Source organism: Aspergillus mulundensis (assembly GCF_003369625.1).
Source record: "Aspergillus mulundensis strain DSM 5745 chromosome Unknown scaffold_3, whole genome shotgun sequence".
Lineage (NCBI taxonomy): Eukaryota > Fungi > Ascomycota > Eurotiomycetes > Eurotiales > Aspergillaceae > Aspergillus > Aspergillus mulundensis.
In genome coordinates this window covers 1,478,158-1,504,685 of record NW_020797891.1, presented here as the reverse complement: position 1 = coordinate 1,504,685, position 26,528 = coordinate 1,478,158, and the positions used below count along the sequence as shown (strand labels likewise).

The window sequence follows — 26,528 nt, the reverse complement described above, 5'->3', positions numbered from 1 at the left end:
TCTACCAACCCACCCCTAGAAACCTCATACCGATGGGCACCTTGGTTTAGATGGACTTGAAAGCTCTAGACTGCAGCAGTGCTTCGTCTTAATGGCCAGACTCACGTCGTACAGAGACTAAATCCATTAACCCCGGGCCCTGCTGCAATTGCAGCGCCAAACCTGGCACATCTTCATGGCTGATTGGACAATGCTTTGAATATTGCTTTAGGTGCTTATCTCCACTGTGACTGTCATATCCTGAGTTACATATTGGTGTCTTTTCCCAGCTCTATGCTTGACAGCCTGAACTACTCCTGCGGAATACAGGATTGTGATGTGATCATGCAACCAGCATGCCGGGCTCGCTAACAATATGGCAGCTATCTGCCCTCCTCTGTCTGAAGATAAGACGTGCGGTGTACTCTGTGTAAATCCACTTCAGGTGCTGGACTGAGTGGGCTGTTTCTACATCTTATGCTTGCCATCTCAAAAGAGCAATGTCTTAAATTCAAGCACTCGCATTCGTAAAGTTGAGGGGATATGTATTGCTTTCTTGAAGAGTGGTTTAGAGTACGTACGAATCTAGGGCCAGCAACATATACTTCGGATAGGAGCCTGAGGCAGTAATGGTCAGAAGGCGGTCAACCTATCGATAACCACTCGACTTTTTTTCTCCTGGTTCATGATGCGAGCTAGGTTTCTCTTGATTAGTATTGCCCTCGACTACTTGATTCCTTGAAACCCCCGTCGCAACCCAGTCGCGACACCGATTCAAACGATACGAACCTCAACACACCCTTGCCAACACCCCGATCCCGTGCCTACCCCCTCCATCTCTCCGATCGCCTCCGACACCCCCGCGAGACCAAGTGCAGCGCAAAGAACGAAACAACATGCCTTCTTCCGTCCACTCCCAAGACAACGACCAGTCAATGCTTGATGCGCAAGCGCAAAACCAGGAGCACATTGAGCAGGACGAGTCAGTACTCGAGCAGAAGCGGATTGTTGTTGTATGGACATGTTCCCTCCAGGGCCTCGTCAATTGGCCATTCGAATGAATGAATGATGAGGCCGCTTTGGATGAGATAATCCTAACGCTGCAAACAGTTACCCGGAGCTACGGACACGGCGGCGTCGTTTCAGTTTGAGGGCGAGGGACACACGTTAGGCAATGCGCTGCGCTATGCGATCATGAAGAAGTATGTCCTGTCACCAGCTAAACCCGCTCTAGTCCGTTGGAGTCATCTGGACGACCTTGCTTGATTGTCTTGATTATGCAGGAAGGGAGTGAATGGTGCTGATGAGCTTGATACAGCCCCGAGGTCGAATTCTGCGGATACACGATCCCGCACCCTTCAGAGTCGAAAATGAACATTCGAATTCAGACTTACGGTTTGTTACCTTTCCTTACATTCAGAATGAGAAAGGCAGCTAACTCCTAGATATAGACTCAACAACCGCAGTCGAAGCCCTAGAAAAGGGCCTCGACACTTTGATGGAGCTGTGCGACGTTGTAACGGATAAATTCACTACTGCGCGCGACACGTTCAACGCGGAGCAGGCGGACAGGATGGAGTCATAATTCTCATATACTGCCCACTCCGTTTCTATTTTGTATTTGCATAGCGTTTACTGTAAAAAAGTTGCTTGAATGGGGTTGTCTTTTTTTCCTGGCTATATGATGAGGACCATCTATGTGTATTGGCGAATTTATAGATTGCATTCCATTGCCTTTTATGTCTTACACGCTGCTCCATAGATATATGGGTGAGTAGATGATGATGGTTGGACGGGGCCCGGGGCTCGGAATGGGGCTACCAACGTAGAAATATATAGTTGGCTATCACTTTCCGAGCCACTTCCAGCAACAGATACATATACGCAATCCGACAATTGACTAAACGCGTCGTTTTCATAACTACCGCTGCTACCACAAGGTCGACATGAAATCCGCACAATTGAACAAAGACGTTACTTATTCCGACAACCTTAATATATACATAACACCCTCTATCAGCGCAGCTGTGGCAACACGAGGCGGGAACCCAATCAAAATCTCAATGCTAAATTTAAGAAAACAGTAGAAAAGGTGGTTTACGAGAGAAAATGCAATCAATTGCGGCCCTCCAAGAAGCCGGAGATAAAGTTGGGGGGTAGCCGGGCGCCGGGGTCCTCCTCTGGCCGGAAGTACTTCATCACGTGGGAGAGCTGTTTCCAGTAGTTGAGGGTTTCCTGGGATCGTGTTAGCTGATCGAGCGGGTTATATGTGGATAGGACTAGCAGTATATATGGCATGTGCATAGCTCGCCGGAAAGATTAAGAGAGCATATGCTTTTGCTAGCAGTGATTCAGGCTGTGTGCAACTCACCTGGAACTCGGCGTGGCTTTGGTACAGAAGCACGTCAACGACCTGCAGCTGGCTGACGTAGCGGTGCTTCTCAAATTCCTGGCGGACCTTGGTGCGGATGGCGGAGACGGGAAGGTTCAGAGAGTACATCGTTTGGATCTCGGGAGACTACATTGAAAGGAGGGCGCTGTTAGCTCTCTGTTTCTGCCGACTAAATTGAGAACTGAGGTAATGTGATGGCTTCGCGTTTGCTGTGGCTGAAAAATTATAGCATAGATGCGGCGCCATATCATGATGCCATATCAAACCACAAATAGAACCAACCGCAATCACAACCGCAGCGCAGCTCATAAGCTCGGAATTGGAGTACTGACAGCACGGAGCCAGTCCCTGTAAGACCTCAGGACACGCTTCTTCGCATCGCCCCAGTTGGCAGCTATACAGACGCAAACAAGTCAGCTTGAGGTTCCAGCCATTGACATCGCGCCAATTTCAAAGATAGGTCGGGCTGCTTCGGATTCGGGCGCTAACGTACAGGAGCGGGTGCGCTGCGCAAGGTAGGTCGGGTTGATGGTCATCCTGAAGGTATATCGTCGTCTGCGTACGCCAATGGCACACTGCGGAGGGGCAAGGGTCGTTGTGAGGGGAGGACGAGGTACCGGAGACGGCGAGGTTTGCTGCTGGCCGGGCGTGGCTTGGTTAGCGCACGTGTGGAGGGACGCTGGGGACCGAGCTCACCGCCTGCCGTTTCAAAAAAATTCTTTTGCGGATGGAATCGCGATGGTTAGTCTGCTTCGAGTTTTCTATAATTCTGATATTTCTCTGTACGATTTCAGACCTGTGGACTAGAGAGCTTAGAGCTTGATTCTTGAGTTTCTCATTCTTTGAGGCTATACGACCCCTTGACCTCACCGAAATCTCCTCCGCAAGATGGCGCCAACAACGAAAGGCCCAGCAAAGCACAAGACCTCGGCCAAAGGCGACTCGAAGAACAATAAAGTACTCGGCTCGAAAGTAAGCAAGAAGAATGTCAAGCGACCGCCGCCTAAGGAAGTGAAATCCAAAGCGCGCACCGAGCAGAGTCAACTTAAGAAAACGAAGAAGAGAGAATACTCCGAGGCAGAGCTGGATCTACCAAAGCTGAACATGATTACGCCTGTTGGTGTGGTAAACCCCAAGGGAAAGAAGAAGGGAAAGACGTTCTGTGATGACCCGGTATGTTGGACATCTTTGTGGATGATGGATTACGAGGCTAACATCTGCTCTAGGAGGCGATGATGACGATATTTGCCATGGTCAATGCGGAGAAGGAGGGTCAGATTGAATCCAAGATCATGAAGGCTCGGCAATTGGAGGAGATCCGTGAAGCGAAGAAGAAGGAAGCGGAGGCGAGGCAGTCGGAGAAGAAGAACAAGCTGGTATGGACAGGCTCGAATCAACTAACTAGACTTCTGCTAATGTGTCGCTTTACAGGACAATGCCAAAGAGTCAATCCGCAATAGCCGCAAGGGCAAGGGTGGGGCTTCCGGCAACAAGTCAAATAAGGCTGAGAAAGAAAGTCCAAAGCCAAAGTCTGGCGGCAAGAGAAAGAGTGTTGCGTTTGCCTGAGTCGTTTCATACAAAATTAATTCTGTGTATAGCAAGTTTGATTCTGTATTTAGAGGGTTGCGGCGTTTCTATGGGTCTATCTATATCTTTCAAACATGACATGAATGACACTGATGAACATCGTCATCGTCAAGATCAGCAAATCGTCTGTGTCTATGTGCAATGTATCGGGTCACTAATTGATTGGTAAGCTGAGCTTACGTCGTGTAGGGATGAAATTGGCCTGCTTGGACTCCATCGAGACGTCTCCACGAGGATCAGAAGTCCATCCAGGCACGTGTTCCGGGTTCTCGACCACAGGAGGCGTATCAAGGTCGATTTCATGGGCCATCATATTTAGGAAATTGTTCACCTGCGGGATTAGTACTGAAGCGTAGCAGAAAGATAGGAACTCACCGGCTTCACAAACCATCTACCGCCGCCAAACTCGAACCAACCAAGGTGCCCACCCCAAGAGGTAGCCATCATGACACCGTACGGCGTTTGAGCGATCTCCTGATAAGGAGCCCCCTTGGCAGTTACAATCTGTTCCAAGTTAGTATTTGAAACTCGCGGGCCGTCTCTGAGTCTTACTGGATCATCCTCAGCTTGTACCACGAAGAATGGGATTCGGATTGAAAGTAGCGCGTCAATAGAAGATGCGTCACGGTAGTACGCGCCTTCTGTAGGATAGCCCCATGCGCCGCATTGCAAAGCCCTAAGGCATGTGTCAGGAGGAACGTTCAGGATACGGGAGAGTTGATGCCTACCTGTCAAATTCGTGCAGATACGTGGCTCTCCTGATTTCTTCTGCATCAATCCTAGGGTTTTTCGTGGCCTGCTCGGCGTGCCTTGGTGATGTTAGCGTACCATCGCCGATTCAATAAGCTAACATTGTCACATACTGATCGAAAAGCTTTTTCATGCTGGCGCCCATCACCTTGCTATACACTTTAAGGCCCATAAAGCTACTTTGCAAAGCCACTGAGCTGACTTCAAGATTCCAAGGGTTTGCGCAGATTACCGCAGCCTTAAGCTGGCAGGCATCGCCCTCCTCGCCCAAGTACTAGGAAAATTAGCGTGGTCTTTCAATCTCTAGACAGATGACTTACGTTTGTAAGGATATTTGCACCGAGGGAGAAACCAATACCAAAAAGGGGTCGATTGGGGAAAGTCTTTCTTAACCACTTGACGGTCTGCCGAACATCCCAAGTAGCGCGGGCGTTATAAAGGATACCAGTTGATATCTTGGTCTGAGCACAGCCTCTAGAGTTGACGACGCAAGCCTCCCAGCCTTGATCTGCAATTAAAGGATGGACTACATGGCGCAGATAAAGTTCATGGGAACCACCGCTCAGACCATGTAGAACCACAAGCATAGGCTTCGTGTCATCTGAAGGCAATGCGGCAAATTCATCATCGGAGAACATCGCCGTCCGCTCCGGAAGCCCTGAGGGCAAGGTGTACTTCCTCTCCGCATCGGTAGCTTCGGGGCTTGTGGGGGCATCGTAGGACTCAACGACAAAGTCAACCGCGAACTGCCCCCGGAATGTGGCGCTGTCCGCCTCGAACATACGGCGCTTGTAGTACACAGGGACGCCCTCAAATTTCACTGCAGTCCAGCAGGTCTGCAGATGGCCGTTGAAGAGAAAGGGGTTGAGATCGCATCTTGCTGGCGTAGCAGTACGGCAGAGCTCTGCCAGCGTAGTTTGCCTGACACCAGCTTTGCCAGCTTTCCTGCTAAGCAATAGATTGTTGTCTTTGGAACCAAAGAATGATACGCGTCCGCTCGGACGGGCCCAGGAAAAGAGCCCCATTGCAATCACTAGGCCTACGAGGACCGATAAAGGCAATGGGCTAGAAAGAGTGGATGGTGAAGGTTCAGCCATGAGGCTCAAGCTTCACGCATGTATCCCCAAAAAGGACAAGCCAACTGATCCGCTAAAATTAATTTCAGCTACAGTCCAAAGATGGGATGAATAAGGATATACCTAAAACCTTGGAAATGTATCGGGATATACTGGAGTACTTGGAGGGTGGAAAGTCTGACGGTGGCGGAACCACGGACAACTGACCTTGAAGAGCCCGAAGGATACGATTACGGAGTAATGCGGGCTATGCCAAGACACCAACTTGCAAGGTCTACAACTGCAGTGCCTGCACTGGGCTCTACTCAAGATTGATTTTCTGGATCATTGCCGATGATTCGGGATTCTCGGTGATGAAGTAAACCTCAGTATTTTATTGCCTTAAGAGCACGAAATGATATGTCGGGGGTTCGGAGTTAAATGTTCAGAAACATTCTGATATCCTTTAATTTTTTTTAGAAATTGCTAATCACAAAACGTTAAATCGTGAGGCGTAGAGGTTTGCTTGAATAAAACAGTAGAACAATGGAGTACTCCAGCCTGAGTGATAGCGAAGAGGATACTTTTGGTATATTATGGACGAAATTGAACGAAAAAAAAAGTGTCATAGTGTAGTGTGTTTTTGGATATCATCATCATGAGTCAGTAACTATGGCATCTAAGTCGTTTATTTGAAGACGTGACCGTCAACGTTGGCGAGCTCCTTGCCGTCAACGACAACGGGGGTGTCCCAGGCCCAGATGTCCTCGATGTACTTGCGGTCAGCCTCGTTGGTGTGGTCGAGCTTGACGAAGTCGTAGCTCTCGCAGTCAGGGGCGACATCGAAAGCAGGGAGAGCCTCCTGGCCACGGACCAAGAAGACACCACGGTTGACACAGGCGTAGTTCGCGCCGTAGACACCCTGGCAACCGAAGAGGTACTTGCGAGAAGCCTCAAGACGAGCGTGGAAACCACCTATATATTCAATCAGAACCGTGTTACGTCACGCTTAAAGGGGGCTAGGGCTTACCGATCAGGTTGTTGGCCATGAAGGTGAGCTTGAGCTCATTGTCGTACTTGTAGTTGACCTTCCAGAGGGAGTACTCCTCGGGCTTGTAGTTTTGCCAGAACCAGGGCATGGCAACGGAACGGGTGTCCTCGTTGGAGTATGTGCGCTTCCAGTCGTCAAGGATGAGGGTGGGCTTGCCAAGAGCCTCAAGGGGATGCTTGGGCTTAGGAGCGGGCTTGTCCTCCTCAGCGGGGGCAGCAGCGGCGGGAGCAGCATCCTTCTTGGGCTTCTCCTCCTTCTTGGGGGGAGTGTACTTAACAGCCTCGTCAACGAGGACAGGGTTCTCAACAACAGCCTTGAAAGCGGGCTGAGCGATAATGGTCTGATACCACCGGGTAACGGCGGGGTAGTCAGAGCGAACCTTCTTGTCGATGACGGTAGCGAAGGCGCGGGTGAGGAGGGAAGCGGTGAAGAGATCAGCGAGGGTGATGCGCTCGCCGACGAGGTAGGTGTTGGCAGTGAGATGGGTGTTGAGGACAGCAAGCTTCTTCAGGGCAGCCTTGGAAGCATCCTCAACGTTCTTCTTGTTGTAGGGGTCGAGACCGAGGAGGGGGCGGAACCAAGAGCCGAAGCTGGCAAGGAGCTCGGAGTTGGCGAAAGACAACCAGCGGAGGATGGAAGCGTAGTCCTGCTTGGTCTTGCCGAGGAGAGTGGTCTTCTCGTTCTGGGAGGTCACTTGACTATAGTCAGTATCCAATATCAAACAAAGCAGGTGAAAGATCTGAGTCAAAAAGCCACGTGTTTCCCCAAGGTAGGGTGACCGAGAAAATCAGAGTTGTATGTTATCAACAGTATAGTTCTGACAGGGATAACTAATAATAAAATTGCTCATCATGCAAACGGAATTGAAACCTTGGCAGATTCGTGATGGAATTGAGCTTTGCACACGTACCGTAGACAGCGATGGCGATAACCTCAGAGAGGGTGAAGCCGTTGGCACCCTCGAAGGCGGGAATCTTGCCCAGGGGCTGAATCTTAGTGTAGGCATCAGACTTGTTGAACTCAGCAGCGGGGTTGGCCTGGGTCTCAACGAGCTCAAGCTCGAGGTCGTTGTGCTTAGCAGCAACGAGGACCGCAATGGTGCGGGTGTTGTCCTTTTGTCGCAGTTAGCTCCTGGGAAATTCTTTTCAGGGGAGTAGCAATGCATCTGTAGAAAAGAAAAGATACAGAGCAAAGGGGTTTAGACGTACAGGACGACCGTAGAGCTTTCCGAACGCCATTGCTATATCTGGTGAAAATCGAGTGTGAGGGAAAAATGCAGGAATCAGAAGAGGGGCTAGCGGATGAAATATTTGTGCCCCATCGCGCCTTCCTCTCGGATCGGAGTTACATTTGGTCGAAACACGTGACCGACATCGTTTGGAAAATCCTCGGGGTGCAAGACGGCGGGCGTCCGACAGCGAAGCCCCAGCCGGAGAACCATTCACTGTCGAATTCCTGTCCTTCAACTCTTTTTGACGACTGCGACAGCCGGCGTGTCTCATCATGAGTTGGAAAAACCCTTTCTGCGTGGCCCACGCCATGCAGTCCGTCCGCTCAGCTACCTACCTCCGAGCGGCTCTCGCCCAACGCTCGGCAGCTCCTTCATATCTCGCCGCTGGACCTACTATGTCATTGAAACAGCAAACACCCCGACGCTACGCGACTGAAGCGACTCCAGCCCTCACCGCTGCTCCGGAGATTGATTTCGACAGGATGCTTCAACAGCGGTCCGCCCGAGTTGTTCCGGCATCACCCTCGTATTTTACCGGCAGCCCTAGGTTTTTCGACCACCTGTTGAATCTCGAGAGTCTCCTGGCAAAATACGCCGCATTGCCCACCGTGTCCGCGAATGATTCACCCAGAATGGCTTGGTTGAAGTTACCGGCGTTCCGAGATTTAGTTGGCGAAAGGATTCCATCGAAGAAGTACAGAGGGTTACTTAAGGTCCTGAACCGCCTGAACCGCATAGACCCTGCCATTCGCCCTCAAGAGGTCCGTCTCGCGCTGAAAGAATTCCTGCGCCCAGGAAATCCATATGCTGCCCAGTCGACAACAACCTCGGTGGATGAGTTGGGCCGTGCTCGTGGGAAAGGCAAGCGAAAAGAATCCTCCGCCGTAGTATCTCTAGTAGAAGGCGATGGAGAGGTTCTTGTCAACGGAAAGAGCTTGGTTGAGGCGTTCCCTCGAGTGCATGACCGGGAAAGCGCGACGTGGGCTTTGAGGTTCTCGAATAGACTTGACAAGTACAACGTGTGGGCTACTGTTAGGGGTGGAGGCACAACTGGACAGGCAGAGGCCATTGCCTTGGCGCTCGGACGGGCATTGATGGTACACGAGCCGGCATTAAAGCCAATTCTGCGAAAAGGTACGTATTTCTTGAATACTCAACCACCCAGGTCAGATCGAGCAGAGAAACACGTGCTAACATGTTTGCCCCAAACCAGCCGGCGTTATTACGGTGGATCCGCGTCGTGTGGAGAGAAAGAAGCCTGGTCGCGTCAAGGCGCGCAAGGCTCCTACTTGGGTCAAGCGTTGAGATACCTTTGCGAGCAATCTCGTGTTTATATCACTTCATCATTTCTTCTCATTCGCATATTGTATTATTCGACTTTCGGCGAAGGCATATCATCTGCTCTTTTCTCTCAGCTTGGCGTCATGGTGTCGTTTCTAGGTACGACGACACTGCATGTTCGCGGCGACCCGCATGTAACTATTGGCGTTCCCTTCGTCTGACCAAATTAACCGAAGATAGTGTAGGAATCTGTACGACCAGCATTTGCCGTGAACAATCTCTGCAGACCTTTCGCACAAGTGTCTGATATCCTGCACCTTGGCACAAAACAAAATGACTCGAGTAGACCAATCGGAGACTGGGATTGACGAATGATAACTTTCCTCAGTCCTGTACTGGAAATGGGGAGGCTGGGACAGATAAGCTCAAGAGTAAGGTTGGTAAGTTCAAACTATCAGCAATGTGGCGGAGGACCACCAATTGCATTGGCCGAGTGGCTCATCGACTGCCGAATTGAGACTCAAGATCACGATCTTCGAGTTCGCAGGTGTTCATTACGGAATGGGAGGAAGTCAAAGCGGAGGAATAAACCTTGTGGGAGTATGCAAGCGCGGACACCTGCATCATTGCGGAGTTCCTATCACTGACCACCAGCTCGTACCGGTCCACCGGCATGGCCCAGGGCCAGCCTAAGATAGCCTCATTCTGGGGCCTTTACATCTATGAGACCCGCGCACTCGCACACTCTAGCAGTGCCTTGGCCGTGAAGCCTGGTGGTCATTGCTCAGTGCCGAACCGTGCCAACAGATGAAAGGAGGATTTCCAAGATTCTGTGCTTCCAACCTATCCAATCATGCACCGTGCCTTTTTGTCCGATGTACTCATGACATGGGGTGGTAGCATCGGAACGGAATCGATTGGGTGGAAGGGCTTATGGGCTTCAAGACACATATTCTGGCCATGAGGCGTTGCTGAACCAACTAAGAGGGTTTGGACGAGAAAATGAGCACGGGCGGCGCACCAATGTCCCTCCGAATAAAGCTGTAGCGCATAACGTTATTACGAGAATCATAGGCGAGGGGTCAATTGGAGGAAAATTGAGGGTTGAGTGGGAAGAAGATTGCGCCAGGTGGTAGTTTAGAAGGTGGTATGGAAGGTACGGACTAGAGCTGGAGACAAAGCAACGCTTCTACTTTTCTCGTCACCGGGTATATGACGCCCAACACTTGTATACTGCCGCAGTTCCAGTCGACCCGACAACAGACGCCAGAATTGAAGCCAGTGCCTTCCTATCTACTTGACTACTTCCGACACAACGTGCGGGCGAGTTTAGCCCCATTAGATCATTTAACGCATGATTTGAGGGGACATGAGATGAGACACGGTTCAATCATCCCTTCCCCGTGGCTAGTGATGGACACTGACAACGATATAAGTACCTAGTGCTGTTAATTCCAAATATTCGGCCATCACCTTGGATCCTTCTGATGGGCCAAAGCGCGAGTGTCGTCTCTAGCATGCAATGATCGACAGCCATCTCCACCGTGTATGTAATCCCTCGGGCTAGTCGTCGATCCGGCGCCATGAACGCGCACTGAGCTCGAAACCTTGAGGGATGTCACTACTCTTGCAAACGCAGGACTGTCCATGGGGCTTGGGTGTGCCAGTAGGTGACCGTCCCACTGCCGTGGACCGCCGCCTGCGATCTTCCAGAAGTCAGGGCACTTGGACCTCGACAAAACCAGTTACCAAAGTTTGCGCCACTGGTCAAATCAGGGCAAGCCAAGGAACGAAAGCCGGCCACTATTGGCCGCCGCTGCATGCATTGATCTCATGCAGCACCGTGACATACCGTATACGCACCCGGAATCTCTCACGGAACTCCTTTTACTCCAGGAATCCCTGCCCATTCAAGTACTTCGACGAAGCAAGTCATTAGGCATTCTCGAACCGACTATGCTAGTATTGGCTCAGGGTCTGATCCTTTAGGATCCTCGCGGCAGCTGTCAGCTGTCAATGCTAACGGTTCCTCCCGTGCAGCCCCAACTCCAAGGCGATCGCACGTTCCTGGTGGGTCATCGAGGACTCGAGGTCACGGAGGACGAAAACCGACTCTCGATTACGAACACGCCTGACTGGCCTCCAAACTTGCTTTTGTCCAAGCCGTCTCCAATTGATGACCCCGTTGTTGCCCAATGTCGGCTACTTTCTCCGCCCCTCAAGGTCCCGAGAGACAGGTCAGATTCCGGCAACCTGGATCAACCACCATCGAGTAAGCCGGCTCGTTGGAGAAAAATGGGGCAGCGAAAGGAAGCGGAGATTTGGAATGATTCCAAGCCTCCAGTCTCACCAAGCCCGCGACTGATCATGATTTAGTGTGCGAATGATGGTTCCGGGGCACTGGTCACTGGTACCTTATCGGAGATCTTTCCTACTTAGTTGGGAGTAGTGCGTCCTTGGTCCTGCTGCCCTGCTTGGGACTGTGACGATATTGGGTGGGAATTGGATGGACTCCGATTTGCACCATTTTTAAATCCGAGGCGATGTGCATGCCGCAGGGCCAGTCGCCCCGATCTGCTCGTGCCTGTGCTCGTGCTCGTGCTCGTGCGGAAATGGGGACGATTAGATTCAAATAGAGTGATGGTGGTGACTGGACGGCATTGTAAGAATAGGATTATGAAGGGATAAAGAAGGGGCCCTTTGTCTCCGTTGAGAAGATAGATAAAAGCAAAACAGATCTATGCGTATACTTTGCATGTTCTTTTCCCACCTCCCCTTCGTGTCCTAAGATCTCACACCCTTCTCCTGTCAACACTCCTTCGTTTTTCTTTTTCCAATTATTTAATTAATATTTCTCCCCTCCCCACAAGGCGTAGACAGGAAGGCCCTAGACTAGAGCCTTGATGTTGATGAATTATGATTTGTGATGCCCGGCCATTGTTTCGTCACTTACCTGAGCTTCGACTCGCCTCGTTCTTGAGGCTTTCAATAATTGCTTGGGGATCATCGAGCCCATTGTTTCCCTCACGAAAACCCCATAAAAGTCAGGTACTGCTCCCGGTGTGGAATCCTCGTCTCTCGATCTTTCTTACTGCTCGCTCCCTCTTGTGCTGCCCCTCCCCATTCACCGTTCCCCAATAATACGCACTCTTGGGCTGCAAACCCAGAGCAGACTGACATTCTGCATTGCATCTGCCCTCAATTGCACAGAGCCCTTGGAAGAAACTCGCAGATTGACTTTCTTCTTCTCCAGCTTTTCTTCCAGTACTGGTTGATTCTTTCACGTTGGCCCTTGAAGCTCCGCGGCTCTTACATCTACCTGTTGCTCGCCTGGCCTCAGCCTGCATCTCGCTTGCCCTTTGTTACTCAATTCCCGTTTGTCGAGCCTCTGGACGTTCGAACCGGCCCCCAGAAATCCATTGTGTGTGTTTGCAAGTCCTTCACGAATAACAAAGCCGACTGAGTTAATGATATCTAGATTGTCCTGGTGGTACCGAGCCCTCGTGCAGGAAGAAGGCGTGAGACTGACGCGCGCTTAAGGGCTACTGGGTAGCACTCAGGTTGGGTCTTTCGCCGGGAAGGAGACCAACGAATCGCTGTCCGAGGAGACCATAAGGGTCAGGTCGTACTCAAAAACGTTGTCTAGGTTCACGTCAAACCCGCCAAGCTGGAATCCTACGCGAGCCCTCCCCTCTCCCCGTCGACGCATTGGTCCTTTGACCTTGATCCAGTGCGTAGGGGTGTGTTCGAGGGCATGGATGGTGATTTCCGACGTATGAAGCAGGATGAACAACAAGCCCAATACGCGGGTCAACAGGGCATGCCCCGTCGCTCTGCTTCCAGGTCATCCGGCAGTACGGCAGACCGATTCAGACAGGCCGGGTTCAATCCAACACGTGGAGACCCATCGCAGGCCGCTGGGAGACCACGAATGCCTGCATACATGGACTATGGATACACAGACAGCGCCTTTCAGGGCGGTGCGTTGCAGGAGGACGAATTGCAACCGTATCCGCCGACGTTGCGCGACCAGCAGCAGCGCCAGCAGCCCTTCCCTTCGTATGAGTCCGAGCTGGTATACAACCTCGGGCAGCAGGGCCCAACGCAGACTCCGTACGAGGTCGTGCCACAATATTCGTCACGGCAGTCTGCGTCTCTGGATTCACTCTCCGGTCAATTTCCCGTTCCACAGTATTTCGCTCCCAATGAGCCGTCAGGCACCGGGCTTCCATCGCATTACCTGCCACCGGGGCTTTCTCTATCCGCATATAATCACCCGGGGCCCATTGGACGCTCGAGTGCAACGCAGCCCTTTCCCGCAACCATGGCGGACATGACCCCCGTGGGGGCGGCGGGACAACAGCAGGCGCTCTCACAGCCGCAGGTGCAGGCCTTGCCTGAACCTCCGCCGTCAGCTGAACCGCTTCGACAATTCCAGCGAGCATTACGAGTGACCGTCGATCATACGCGCGCCGGCCGATTGGTAGAGGCTAGCCGATCACTGCTGGATATCTCCGAGTGGCTGGTGGCTACTGCACGGGAACTTGGTATGTTTTCCTCCTTAGCGTTCAAATTCTGGCACCCTCTTCATGCAAGGATAACTCGCCCTGTCAGGGCTGGTCGATTTTGCCCCCAAATCAAGAGCTGAAACAATTGTTAGTTAACGTTGTGTTTTCCATAACAGGTATTCTGCGCGATGACCAAATGCTTCACTCTGACCGATTGAAATTGTGGAATGATTTCAACATCTGCTGGTTGGCATTGTGTCAGAAGCAAAAAGACATGACGCAGGAGTTGCTCCAGACAGGCCGTCAATCGTCCCGAACTAGTATTCTTAACGTTGAAGCAATGGATTCTTTGGGAAAGCAATTGATACAGCTCTGCGATCAAATGGAGCAGCATGGCCTTGTGGATTACCAGATGGGTATTTGGGAGGAGGAAATTCTGTCTGGTAAGTTGACCCGCAGCTAGTCACATCTTGGGAAGAAAATAAGCTGAAAACCGGATTAGCCCTAGGCCACTGCTTGGACCTCATCGAAAGCCGACCGGATCTCGCTCGGACTCGTCCTGCCGCAGCTTCGCACACGTGAGGTCTTCGGCTTCAGCTGCACGGGTCTCTATCTCGTGCAGATCGACCTTCAGTGCCCAGACGGCGCCGACTTCCCGCGTCATTTGCTCTGGGACGCCCTAAGGCAGGGGCTAAGTCAGTCCTTGGGTCATTTCAGTCACCAACTTCCAAGATACACTATCGATTTCACGATTGATAGATCGAGGAGCTCTGATGCCCGACTCTTTTCTTTCCTTGCTCGCCTCCTCAACTTGTGTCCAACCGCCACTTGAAGCCTGAAGCTGACCTGCTTTGTCTGCCCAAGACCCAGCACGCCATCCCACTCTAGGATATCCGGGCGAGCCCTGGAACCAGCAGCTGAAGGTCCAACCACAAGTCTGTCACCGTTCAATCCGTTCGCCGCCGCGAGCCCGCGACAGAAGATTTCTGAAAGCCATTGTTCAAAACGACAGATCAGATTTTGACAATAGACAGTTGCCATCGAGTCACCTCCACGTTCTCCAATCGCGCCCAGAGGCTGACTATCTGCACCTGCAGCACACCACCTGTTATTTCTTTCTCTCAAACCTTTTTTGGAATAATGATTAATTTTGGACATGAGAAATGATGGCGTCTTGTTTAATTTCAAGCGATAGATTTCTGACATATTCGATTTCCCTGATACCTTGTTCATCTGTTCATCCATGACCGTTGTCTTATCTTTACTCCTGGTGGCTCAGCTAATGCAAGCCAGCCTGCAGGGGTAAAATCATTAATTAGCCTTCTCGCATTGTTGGGGCTGTGGCGAGGCGCTGAGATCGACCAAGTCGACTGTTTTCGACTGACCTTCATTGTTTACATTACATTATGCGTATTCCCCCTGTTTTTCATTGCGTTGGTTTTAGCGAGGCGGTGCTGTTTGGCGGAAGGATATCTATACCCTATGTCTTGGAGTTGAGATTTTGTACTGTATAGCATATTGAGACCTGTACATACCGACTATTGGAGCCTATCAGCGGAGATCTATTCTATATCTTGGGTTTATAAACGAAACAGTCATTTGGTATGTACATATGTCTCCTCCGTATGCACCCTCGCCCTATCGGAATGTCCCACTACATAGAATGATAGGAATGCATGTGTGGATACGGAGTACTGCGCACGTATTGATAAAGCAGCCATACTCAGTCATGCATAATAACTGCATATATGCCATTGATATTCTCTGCTGCCTGCCTATAATTAGCTGCAACAAGGCAAGAAAGCAAGTAATCCCGATATCCATCCGTCGATAATTCCGAGAGCATAACCCTAATTCAGGTACTATCAACCCATGTAGCATTTGAAGCGACCAGATTACGGCTATACCAGGCCAGTAGTATCCAGTACCTACGAAGTAATCCAAATTGACATTTTATGCGAAGAAGCATCCCAGGACTCTATTCTGGTTTGGCATGCATGTCATTCGAGTCATCCAAATGAGTAGATACTAGTAGGTATGTAGTATTGTGAAGGGCACAAGCTGTTTCCGGGTCTCAGCGTAGGGTAGTGCAGGAGAACTACAGGGTTTGTCATCACGATCATGTCATTAAAGGTAGGGAATCATATCGACCAGTCCAGCCAAGTGGCCGGGCTCAGCCGGGCGGTCCAGTAGACGCTGTTGGTCAACCAAGTCCAGAAGCGCGCAGCGCTATTCAAGCACAGATATGTTGGACGTGGGCAATGTTGGCTCGGTTCGGTTCGTTCAAGGTGCGCTAGAAAATTAAATTTGGTCTGGAAGCTACACGTTAGCACCAAGTGAAAAACATGAACCACAAAGGAGATCCAGACAAAGCAAAACACAACAAAACGGCGTAGGGAAGGGGAGCACATACTCAACGTCATGCTCAAATTAACATCTGTACTTTCAACCATATTCTTGAACTCGTCGAAGCTAATCTTGCCATCGCGGTCCTTGTCAGCCTCCATAATCGTCTTGTCGACAATCTGCTGCAGCTGCACATCCTTCAAGTTATTGCCGACCATCATCTTCAGCACGATAAACAGCTCGCCGTTGGAAATAAACCCGTCGCGATCAATGTCGTAGACCTTGAATGCAAAGCGCAGCTTCTCTTCCTTGTTGCCCTTTGAGCTGAAGGCGGACAGCCCCGATACAAATTCCTGGAAGTCGACGTCGCCGCCGCCGTCTTCATCGAAGATGGCGATCATTCTGCATGTTTCTCGTTAGTTTGGGTTATAATAGGTCATGGCGGACTGGAACGATTTCGAGGGGGCGCACCGTGTAGCGAGCGGGTTGGATGAGACTTGTGGCAGGGAGAGGAATTCATCGCGATCGATTGTGCCGGAGTTATCCTGGGCTTTGGTTAGATAGGCCGGTCCGTCTTCCGGGGGTTAAAGGCACACCTTGTCGAGCTTCATGAATCGCTTGCGAAGTCGGTCCACTTCATCCTTATCGACTGCGAATGGTCAATACAGAAGGCATTGAGCGGAGACGTAACCGAGCATACAGTTGGATCCTTCAATAATGTTCTCAAAGATCTGAGATGTCCCGAGAGAGCTTCGTCGCCGCCGCGAATACATGGCGGCGTTGTTGGGTTCACTGGACTGGTCCATTGCCATAGGTCGATCAGAAACAAGTAAAAAAGAGAGAGAGAGGCAAGCCCAAAGAATCAAGATAGCATAGACTGTGGATAAAGAATGCGAATTCGATCTACTGAGGCCAGAAATGTACGAGTCGGAGGGTCTATCAAAAGAGATGCGGCTGGAGGAGCGTTGGCCTGGCATTCCAACCTTAGAGCCCCGCACTAAGCCAAAGGCGGTTAGGGGACAAGCGAGCCCGCCCCTGAAAACAGCACGGTCGCAACGTCAACCCAACCACCAGGCTTGAGACTACGAGATTTACCGCGTCCATATCGTCCATCACCCATCTCCGATCATCACGAAAATACGACTACGTGATTTTGCATGACCAGGCCTTTTGAGTGATACTAATTTTGGGCCCCTTACCCATGGTCGCTGCGACTTTTTCGCCCCAAACGTTCGGATGACTCGATACGCGGGACTGGGGAGGACGCGCCCAAAGAAGCTCACCCCCAAGGCGCCTATACCTATCTACCATGAACACCAAATAGACGAGCTCGAAGAAGAAATTCAAAATGGCCTACAACAGGTCGAAACCGGTGTCGAGAAGGCCGAGGAGTCGGTAAGTGTTATATCCGATGCATCCCTGCACCGAATCACGTGATATCATCCAACCTCACCCCATATGAAAATTTTTGCACGGTCAATTTCCCTTCACCAGCGCAAGCTAATGCACTGCTGTTGTATAGGAATACCATTTGCAAGTTGCGATTAACGCAGTTGCCTCGGGGAGAGTCGTAAATGAGGCCCATATCCCAACTCCAGAGACTGTCCTCAGTAACTTGCAATATGACGAGCTATATCCTCCAGTCTTCTCGCAGCCGGCGACCTACATCCGCTTCTCCTCTACGGTTGAGGATTGCTGCGGGTGTCCGTATAATATGACCGAAGAGGACGACGTATTTTTGAAGATCATGAACGAGAAGCGGGATCCCGCCGACCGATGCACGGAGGACCAGTTCGAGGAGGTCATGAACTTCTTCGAAGAGACTGTGCGGTTAAAGCAGCCGTACGCAGCGGTAGGGAGCGCTCCGGTCTTGAGCTTTGCAGAAATGCAAGAGTCCATGGACGCAACCGTAGAGGATTTCGTAAGACGATTTGCCAAGGACGTATACGACCATTGGAAAACGAGAAGGACAAACAGCGGCAATCAGTCATTGCTTTCCAACCTCAAGGTAAGCAGTGTCTTTTGCAACATGGCTTGCAATCAATGGCTGACCTGGACTTGCAGTTTGAAACTGGCGCAGATACAGACGATACAGATCCTTATGTCTGTTTCCGTAGGCGTGAGGTCCGTCAGGTTCGCAAGACTCGCGGCAGAGATGCTCAGAGCGCGGATAAACTGCGGAGACTTAGAAAGGAGTTGGAGGATGCTCGTCAACTGGTTGCTCTAGTCCGCCAACGAGAATTGGCGCGCAAGGAGATGCTGGCGACGGAGCGGATTCTCTTCTTGCAGCGGGCTGAAGTCAAGGATATGAAGAGGAAACTCCACATCAAGGACGATGACGAGGACCTCATCAACCAGAAGGTAAGCGTTCTTCATCTATTGCGTTTGTGTCCATACGCTAACAAGCGACCAGCCCAAGAAGAAGCCGATGGAGGCACCACCTATGCAACGTCCAGCGGCAGCCCAGCTTCGTATGCCGCCGAAACCTGGCGCTCAAGCTGCAGAAGACTTGCAGTTGCTGGAAGATGTACAAGCAGAGAAGGAGAACGACATCCTTCGCGATATCAAGGCGAACATCGCAAAGCACATGAAGTGGAACGAGGGCTATGTGGATTACACACGGGCCCCGCTATCACCGTCTCCTGAAAGGACGGTAGACCTTACATTCCGTCCTGCGATCACAACGCAATTGCCAACGCCCCCGTCATCAGACTCTTCCGAGAATATGCCGGATCCAACCTTAGATATGTCAGGTGCGGTATCGTTGCGTGACAAGCTCGCCGCGCACGCACTCATAACGAATGAGGACACGAACAATATGCCTTCATTCAGGAGACGTATAGGGCGTGGCGGACGGCTGTTCATTGATCGCCGTAACCTTGCCTCGCGATGTAGAGTGGAGTTAGATCATTGGAAGGCAGACCGGTTCAAGTATGACCAGGAGGACTCGGACGACGATCTCGTCTATGAGATGGATCGGTACGACATCTCCCTCATGCAGAACCGGGCAATCATGCTTGCCAAGGCCCGAGACCAAGCGCATGCGCAGGCGCAAGCAGCCCAAGTGCGCCGGTTGCAGGCCGAACAAGTCGCAATGAACAGTCTTAGCACGGGGCAAACGACCGGGCAAACAATGGGATCGAACCCTGGGCCTGGTGCCATCGCTCCCACATCTGAAACTTGAGCTGGGCCTCGTTTTCTCCTCTCTCTCTGAAACCTTCCCTGTCTCCGCCTCCTTTCGCTCACACCTCTTCCTCGCCAATACCCTTTCCACCGCCACCACTCTCCAACTCCAGTGTATTTTTACTTCCTCGACTTTTGATTCAGGGGGCACCCATTGTTTTGAATTCTTCACACCGCCGCAAAACAACCCCCTTTCTTCCTTTCCGCCTGAATGCCGCGAAGCATTCGAAATTCAGGATAACGTCGCTGATGATTATTTCCCCCCTTTTATGACGACCTAAGATTATTCGATGTTAGTGTACATAGCCATTTCCCCCTCTTCCTCTTTTCTCATTTTGCAGTCGATCCGTCGATAGACTTTTTTTTGTACGGATAGCGCAGCTATGCGGTCAGCAACCGGGAAGGCAAGATAAAAACCCTTTAATAATATGTATCAGAACGCAAAGATAACTTTTCTTTGATAAATGATTGTTGAAATGGTAGAATCGTGGAGATGTCGACTTAGGCCCTCTGGATTTTCGTTCGTCTGAGATCGTCGCCGTCATCGTCAGCGGTGCGCTTTGAAGTCGAACTGTTTGCGAAGTGGTCGTTGATTTTGGCCTTGATGGCTTCGAAGACCTCTTTCTCCCCAAGGCGAACTTGGATAGCCATTTTGCGCCGTCGGTCAGATCCTTCAAGAGGAGACAAGGCTTCGAAGTGATTGATCCGGGCGAGGAGCTGCTGATCTTGCTCTATCGTCGTGCTGTATCGTTTTTGGCTTACTAAGATCGTATCGAAAAGGATTCGCGCTTCTTTTTGGCTGAAGGCCGGTTTTGGTGGTTTCTGCTTCTTCTGTTGATGAGCCAATTGCTCTGGTGACAGGGTCAGAGTTTGGAGAAGCACGATGAGTTCTGCTGGAATGATGTCCGGGAGCATATCTTCAGGTGTTGGCCTGAGAATGGCATAGCCGTCATCTAGAAGTTCCAGTTCTTCGAGTAGTTGGAGCTGCGAAGGTGTCAATGCACTGATAGGAGCGGTAGGGGCTTGCGTGACTTGTGTATTACCCTTGGTTGATTCTCGACGTTGGAGTCGGTGAGACCAGCTGAAAAGCAAATGAGGTCGAGTGGAAGCTCAACGACATCGTACGAAGCGTAGTTGTCCGTAACGTAACCGTACCGTCTCAAAAGATCAGAACGAGGAATCTCTCCATAATCGTTGAAGATCTCCTCTCCGGCTCGGATGGGTTTGATGGCCTTCATGATCAATGATTCCTCTTCTTGGAAGAGGCGGGCCTGATCGAAAATTAGTGTCATGTTACGAGTGTAGACCGAGTATAAGAGGCTCACATTATTCCTGTCAGCATCCGCGTTAAGCATATCAGCCAGAGGCACCATGCCCTTAGAGGACTGCTCCTCTTCATCATCGGTGAGATATCCATCCTCACCGTCGCGCTCGTCTTCGTTCTCCGGTTTCTCCACGTCGAATGCGTAGGCCATGATTAGGGACCCCATCATATGAGCGAGGTTCAGGAGCGCCTGAGCACCCACATCACCATCATACGAAGCGTGTCCACCAATCGGAGGGAACAGAGCAGGATTCGCTCGAACAACAGGAACAATATACTGCAGAATAGATTCCTCAGCCCCCTGCCTTCCAATCTTCTCCACAACAGCGCTCCCCCGGAGCTCTTCAAGCTCGGCCGGCGACCAAAACATCAGGGTGTCGAAACTCTGCGGCAAGACCCTGAAGTATGGCGCCCAAGTAGACCGATCACCCTGCAAGTACTCGAAGATCATAACCAGCATCAAAGACAGCCATGGGCCGAGCTGCTCAAGGTCCTGCGAGAGCAAATCCTTTAGCTTCGAATTGTGGGTCGAGAGGACGAGATCTCGCGGGATGGTGAAAAGTTCTTCGCCGTCGTCGATATCGGCTTGAGCCACTGGAACCCGTGAGGCAGGCGTATCAGAATAGGGCCACTTCTTGACAAAGGCATAGCTTAATAAGGCCGAGGACAGACCGCTAGGACGAGGGAAAACTCGTTCGGGTGGAGACCAAACATACCGACACCTCGCCCGGCAGCATTGACCCTTAAGTCTGCGATGCGGATCTTGGGATTGACTTTGACGCCGGGCCTGGATGATAGCCAGATAGCAAATTCATCTGACTGGTTTTGGAAGTTGTTGGAGTCCGGGAAGTGGGTGGAAGAGGACATGGCTTTTGGAAGATTGTGGGCAAGCACAAAGATAGCCAAGCCAGAAGCTCGGAGGATGGATCCAGGAGAATAAGAAGTCAGGGAGTGATTGTATAACGGTATGGGAACGGGATGAGCCCGGAAGGGAAGAGATTGCCAGAGCGGGAAGAGAGCAAAGGGGAGGGGGCAAGAGGTGTGGGCTGTTGGGTTGTCGTCGTAGCTTGCTTAGTCTAGTAGTAGTAGGGTCTTGTATACCGTCGGATAAACGCAGCGGCGGAACCGCTGTGGCCGGGACCCAACGCAGGCGAGCCAATCGATAACGCTGCTGATAAAAAAACAATCTCCGACGCTGCCCCTCCATACACCGATCACTCTATAGCTATCTTTTACTCGTACAATAATACCATCCTGATAATTTCATGCGAGCGTTTTGACGCTGTTGATATACTCAAAATGATTGCAATCGGCCTCGAAGGCTCCGCCAACAAACTCGGTGTGGGCATCATGTTACACCCCAAGGACGGTAGCACCCCGCAAGTCCTCGCCAACATCCGTCACACATATGTCTCCCCTCCGGGTGAGGGATTTCTTCCAAAGGACACGGCACGACACCATAGGTCCTGGGTCGTGAAGCTCGTGAAGAAGGCTTTAAAAGATGCGCGTGTCTCCGTCGACGATGTGGACTGTATATGCTACACAAAAGGACCTGGGATGGGAGCTCCTCTGCAGAGTGTGGCAGTGGCTGCGCGGACGCTAAGCTTATTATGGGGGAAAGAGTTGGTCGGTGTTAATCACTGCGTTGGACGTATGCTTGCTTCGAACTCTTGCGACAAATCAGTAGTAGTAGCTAATGCGGAAACCTCTAGACATTGAAATGGGCCGATTAATCACCGGCGCATCGAATCCGGTCGTCTTATACGTGTCCGGCGGAAACACACAAGTAATCGCATACAGCTCGCAACGGTACCGCATCTTCGGCGAGACTCTCGATATCGCGGTAGGCAACTGTCTCGACCGTTTCGCGCGCACACTTCATATCTCCAATGACCCGGCGCCGGGGTATAACATCGAGCAACTGGCCAAGAAGGGCAAGCAACTCGTCGATCTACCATACACAGTAAAGGGCATGGACTGCTCTCTGTCAGGAATTCTCGCAGCGATCGATGGTCTCGCCGCCACATACGGACTAAATGGGGAGCAACCGGACGAGGAAGAGGACGCACCGTCAGAGGATACGCCCGTAACTGACGGGATCTCAGAAGACCGGAAACCTACCCGGGCAGATCTTTGCTTCTCGCTGCAGGAGACGGTATTCTCTATGCTCGTTGAGATCACTGAGCGCGCTATGGCGCATGTCGGGTCGAAGGAGGTTCTCATTGTTGGTGGAGTTGGGTGTAATGAGCGACTGCAAGAAATGATGGGGATCATGGCGCGGGATCGGGGAGGGAGTGTGCATGCGACAGATGAGAGATTCTGTATTGACAATGGGATTATGATTGCGCAGGCTGGTATGCTTGCGTATAGGACAGGGTTCCAGACGCCTCTTAAGGAGTCCACATGCACGCAGCGCTTCCGGACGGATGATGTCTTTGTGCAGTGGAGGGATTAGATACATCCGAAATTTTAGCTACTTGATTGAAGATTTAGATTCAATCTTTCGTTAATACCAATACCGCGACTGATGAGATAGGAAAATAAAAGGGCAGGATTCGTGATAGAAGTATCTATTGAATGCTCATGAAAGCTCTATGGGGCATGTAGGACAATGTAGTATATCCTGGATAGAGTGGAGATGTCCGAAGAAATAAAAGGAGATGGACAAGCCATAGCTAACCAACTACTAGCTTCCTTTGCTACCACGCATGCCTCTACCTTCAAGATACCAAGTATGTGAAGTAGAGTAGGTAGGACAGGTTTGCGCTGTACCAATCGAGTGAATGTACTGCCGTCAATCACCAGCGCAGTTTGTCATAGGGGTGCACTCCTGGCTGACGTGCTGGCATGTGCTAGGAGGTTAATAAAGCGCCATGGAGGTGCCTTGGACAAAGCTCTAAGGAACCTAAGCAAAAGGCTCTGTTCTTGTATGGTAAGATCACCCAGATGACATCAGTTGCCGCAATGCAGGCTGTCTATGGCCGGTGAGGGGAGATATGTTGCTATGTCGTGTGCCTAGGGTACAGTAATATTTCTGAGATCCGAGTCTAGGAGCCGTTTATTGACCTTGACCGATATCCCCTGTTGGTTTATACAAGATCGTCGTAACGTACTAGAGCAATTATATCAGTAAAAAGTTTCGATTGTTGAGCGTACGGAATTGTTACCTTTCGTTTGTATCTGGTTGTCACACTGGTGGCTAAAACACCGTGCTTTATACTGCTCGTAGCAAGATGATTCAGCACAGTATGATTAGGGTTATTCAGAAGACTGCTATCATCCTTCACTGGCGTAGTGCCATTGAGGATAGACTTTCCAAGGAAAAGTGGGAGACTAGGTGGTGTTGGCGCATCACCAATGATATTGACAGCTTGCTGATAGCACGGGCTTTCCTCGTCTTTGTCAAGGTCGAGGAGGAACTGTGGGACAACCCCACGAAAATCGCCGATCGGAATTTCCTCCGGCGCCTCTTCTTTTCCTGGCTTTCCGTGTTCAACGGCAGATTCAACTTTTCCATCTGCAACTTCCTTGGGAAGTACCTGCGGAGGATGGACACCAGGGGGCACGGCTTTGTCGCTCTCTCTCCCCGGCCGGTTTACCTGGTCGGGACTGATTTCGATATAGTTGACCAGGTGATTCGTAAAGTCAACGGCGGTGGGGAGATTGTCCGAGGCGCGCATCTCACCATCAACGATAAACTTTAGATGATGTGTTCCGGGACGGAGATTTAAGTTCGTGGAGAGAACATCGGGGTTAAACTCGCTATTCAGAATGCGTAGTTTGGTTAATGACCGTCGAGGAAGACGTATACAGTAACTCGCCGTAGACAACCAATGGGCGTCACATACCTTCTGTGTAGCCGAAACTTTTTCTCCCAGTTGACGAAAGTACCCGTTACATAGACCTTGTTACCACCGGACGTCCATTCGATAAGCGTAGGAACAGGTATGCCCACGCCGCCAGTAGTGTGCGGCTGATGTTCATCCACAGTACCCTCACCCTCGGTCGTTGCAAGGTCAGATTTGGCCGCGGTCGTCTTATCGCCCGGTTTCTCTTCGGTAGCGAGAGGACTCGTGTCATCAGGGCCGCTTATGGGCGAGCCTGGCGTAGCTGTAGCATCTCCAATCGGCAGAGGCATCCGCGGTGGGCGCTGCAGATGATGGGCGGCAGTATAGTACATCTTGTGAGGGGGGCCCGATGGAGCGACAGGTTCGTACTGGTCACGTCGAGCAGCAGCAGCGCGGGACATCGGTACTTGGACAGGATCGGACGGATCAGGCGCAGAAATGTCCTTCGAGCGAGGAGAACCGATATTCTTGGGCTCCGGCCGATCTACAGTCCGCGTAGGTGACTCTGCGACATCGCGAGACTGCAACAATTGTTGAGCGGAAGCCTGATTTTGGGAGGACGATTGGCCTGTGGCAGTTTCCCTGGAGGCGGAGATGTCGGCTACGGGCGCTTTTGCGGCGCTTGAGGGGCCGTTGCCAGATGGCCCGCGAGCCGCTCTTCTATCACTCGTCGAAGCCGTCAGGCTCGTGGTGCCCGAAGGTACCGGACTCGGCCCGTCTCCTACAGGGCCCTTGGACGGATTATTGCCCATCTCGAGTCGCGGGGTGGCTGCAGAAATATGGAGAATTGCCGGATCGAGCTGCGGGGACGAAAGAACTTGGATTGTCAAGAATCGAGTGGGGCGTTGGGAGGATTCAAGTCGATTGAGACATCCGCATCAAACCGTCAACCTCCGAGGGGCAGAGAACGCCAGAGGATTGAGTGACACGGACGGGGTCGCTCGGTGAATCAAGGGAGTGAGTGTGGAGAGACAAAAGAAATAAATAGTCTATCGCGTATAAACAGGGTACACATGTGGTAAGAAACCCGAGATACGGGGCAAAAGCACGCGCTGAAGTGGCAGCGATAGACAGTCTGGAGATGATGTCGATAACTCTCGATAGCAACGTCGTCCCCGGAGTTTGCCCAGAAACAGTTAGTTAGGGCTTAGGGCAGACTACTCCGCAAAAAGTGCGGCTATCGCAATCTGGAGTAGGAACTAGTAGAACCTCACTGATTCACACTCTGGACTATACGTAGTAGTCCAAATCTATTCATCGGGATACTACCGTTATTTCCTAGCCCATGGTACACAGGCACAGATGCCACATTGCACTCCGCCCATCACCATAACCCAGCTAGTATACAACCCTCGCCCGATTGGAGTCTCAGGGGGACAGGATCTATGCATAGTCCCCAATGCGGCCAAGCACCACGTCAGGCATTGCTTTTCAAAATCCCGGGCCCTGCAGGTGGCTTATCACAGTCGCCCTATTCAATGAGCACGTGCAAGACATTGCAATGATTTGATGAGCAATAGCATGTAGTTATTCTGCCGCAGTACACCGCCATACCTCCTTCCCAAATGGGCATCCACGGGGCGACTGAGCGACTGCATTGTCATCATTATTGTCAAGAGTCAACCCAAGAGCCTGTGAGTTTGATCTCTTGGTTGTGACACTGCACGATTGAAGCATTCACCGATGGGATTTCTCTCCATACTCACAGCGCCTTTCTTCATTTTTGTCCTTCATCCTGTTTACTATGTAGCATTCAGCGCATATCTCATTCTGAGCCTCTTGACCGCTCCTTTCATCTACCTGGGGCTCTTGGTCCTTTGGTTGATTCTCCTCCCAATACGGATTCTGCTAAGCCTCAAAGTACGAGAAACTCTCTATACAATTCTCGGACACACTTGTTTTCTGACTGCACCAGGCGCTGATAATCTACCTCGGCGTGGCTTCTCTGGCAGGAGCTAGCGCCGCCTTGCTCTTGTATTTTATCACGACGCTG

At 51.2% G+C, this 26,528-nt stretch overlaps 12 protein-coding genes across 12 annotated transcripts; 6 read left to right on the top strand and 6 right to left on the bottom strand.

Moving 5' to 3' along the window:
* Positions 1-875: 875 nt before the first annotated feature.
* DSM5745_04249 (DNA-directed RNA polymerase core subunit RPC19) lies at positions 876-1,564 on the top strand (the record flags this gene model as incomplete). Its single annotated transcript, XM_026746265.1, has 4 exons — positions 876-992; positions 1,090-1,181; positions 1,298-1,374; positions 1,431-1,564. 4 exons carry the CDS (start codon positions 876-878, stop codon positions 1,562-1,564), a joined length of 420 nt encoding a protein of 139 aa, XP_026605261.1.
* A 530-nt stretch (positions 1,565-2,094) lies between these two features.
* Positions 2,095-2,479, bottom strand: DSM5745_04248 (putative NADH-ubiquinone oxidoreductase B14 subunit; the record flags this gene model as incomplete). The annotated part of the gene is made up of 2 exons (XM_026746264.1): positions 2,095-2,214; positions 2,351-2,479. 2 exons carry the CDS (start codon positions 2,477-2,479, stop codon positions 2,095-2,097), a joined length of 249 nt encoding a protein of 82 aa, XP_026605260.1.
* A 780-nt stretch (positions 2,480-3,259) lies between these two features.
* On the top strand, positions 3,260-3,937 carry loc1 (the record flags this gene model as incomplete). The annotated part of the gene is made up of 3 exons (XM_026746263.1): positions 3,260-3,544; positions 3,598-3,747; positions 3,803-3,937. 3 exons carry the CDS (start codon positions 3,260-3,262, stop codon positions 3,935-3,937), a joined length of 570 nt encoding a protein of 189 aa, XP_026605259.1.
* Positions 3,938-4,112: 175 nt separating this feature from the next.
* DSM5745_04246 (putative hydrolase, alpha/beta fold family) lies at positions 4,113-5,733 on the bottom strand (the record flags this gene model as incomplete). Its single annotated transcript, XM_026746262.1, has 6 exons — positions 4,113-4,289; positions 4,334-4,462; positions 4,511-4,634; positions 4,687-4,767; positions 4,822-4,982; positions 5,029-5,733. 6 exons carry the CDS (start codon positions 5,731-5,733, stop codon positions 4,113-4,115), a joined length of 1,377 nt encoding a protein of 458 aa, XP_026605258.1.
* A 718-nt stretch (positions 5,734-6,451) lies between these two features.
* On the bottom strand, positions 6,452-8,052 carry DSM5745_04245 (putative translation elongation factor eEF-1 subunit gamma; the record flags this gene model as incomplete). Its single annotated transcript, XM_026746261.1, has 4 exons — positions 6,452-6,738; positions 6,794-7,507; positions 7,725-7,926; positions 8,023-8,052. The coding sequence occupies 4 exons, from the start codon at positions 8,050-8,052 to the stop codon at positions 6,452-6,454; spliced, it is 1,233 nt and encodes a 410-aa protein (XP_026605257.1).
* A 301-nt stretch (positions 8,053-8,353) lies between these two features.
* On the top strand, positions 8,354-9,350 carry DSM5745_04244 (mitochondrial 37S ribosomal protein uS9m; the record flags this gene model as incomplete). The annotated part of the gene is made up of 2 exons (XM_026746260.1): positions 8,354-9,179; positions 9,259-9,350. 2 exons carry the CDS (start codon positions 8,354-8,356, stop codon positions 9,348-9,350), a joined length of 918 nt encoding a protein of 305 aa, XP_026605256.1.
* Positions 9,351-13,101: 3,751 nt separating this feature from the next.
* On the top strand, positions 13,102-13,927 carry DSM5745_04243 (uncharacterized protein; the record flags this gene model as incomplete). The annotated part of the gene is made up of 2 exons (XM_026746259.1): positions 13,102-13,873; positions 13,923-13,927. The coding sequence occupies 2 exons, from the start codon at positions 13,102-13,104 to the stop codon at positions 13,925-13,927; spliced, it is 777 nt and encodes a 258-aa protein (XP_026605255.1).
* Positions 13,928-16,135: 2,208 nt separating this feature from the next.
* On the bottom strand, positions 16,136-16,986 carry cnaB (calcineurin regulatory subunit B; the record flags this gene model as incomplete). Its single annotated transcript, XM_026746258.1, has 5 exons — positions 16,136-16,146; positions 16,248-16,582; positions 16,652-16,725; positions 16,777-16,829; positions 16,881-16,986. The coding sequence occupies 5 exons, from the start codon at positions 16,984-16,986 to the stop codon at positions 16,136-16,138; spliced, it is 579 nt and encodes a 192-aa protein (XP_026605254.1).
* A 430-nt stretch (positions 16,987-17,416) lies between these two features.
* Positions 17,417-19,364, top strand: DSM5745_04241 (enhancer of polycomb-like protein 1; the record flags this gene model as incomplete). Its single annotated transcript, XM_026746257.1, has 4 exons — positions 17,417-17,575; positions 17,703-18,188; positions 18,245-18,541; positions 18,594-19,364. 4 exons carry the CDS (start codon positions 17,417-17,419, stop codon positions 19,362-19,364), a joined length of 1,713 nt encoding a protein of 570 aa, XP_026605253.1.
* Positions 19,365-19,864: 500 nt separating this feature from the next.
* DSM5745_04240 (ribosomal lysine N-methyltransferase) lies at positions 19,865-21,554 on the bottom strand (the record flags this gene model as incomplete). The annotated part of the gene is made up of 4 exons (XM_026746256.1): positions 19,865-20,347; positions 20,407-20,634; positions 20,689-21,281; positions 21,404-21,554. The coding sequence occupies 4 exons, from the start codon at positions 21,552-21,554 to the stop codon at positions 19,865-19,867; spliced, it is 1,455 nt and encodes a 484-aa protein (XP_026605252.1).
* A 432-nt stretch (positions 21,555-21,986) lies between these two features.
* On the top strand, positions 21,987-23,142 carry kae1 (O-sialoglycoprotein endopeptidase; the record flags this gene model as incomplete). The annotated part of the gene is made up of 2 exons (XM_026746255.1): positions 21,987-22,338; positions 22,400-23,142. The coding sequence occupies 2 exons, from the start codon at positions 21,987-21,989 to the stop codon at positions 23,140-23,142; spliced, it is 1,095 nt and encodes a 364-aa protein (XP_026605251.1).
* Positions 23,143-23,745: 603 nt separating this feature from the next.
* Positions 23,746-25,287, bottom strand: DSM5745_04238 (putative Snf1 kinase complex beta-subunit Gal83; the record flags this gene model as incomplete). Its single annotated transcript, XM_026746254.1, has 3 exons — positions 23,746-23,799; positions 23,855-24,449; positions 24,536-25,287. 3 exons carry the CDS (start codon positions 25,285-25,287, stop codon positions 23,746-23,748), a joined length of 1,401 nt encoding a protein of 466 aa, XP_026605250.1.
* Positions 25,288-26,528: the final 1,241 nt, after the last annotated feature.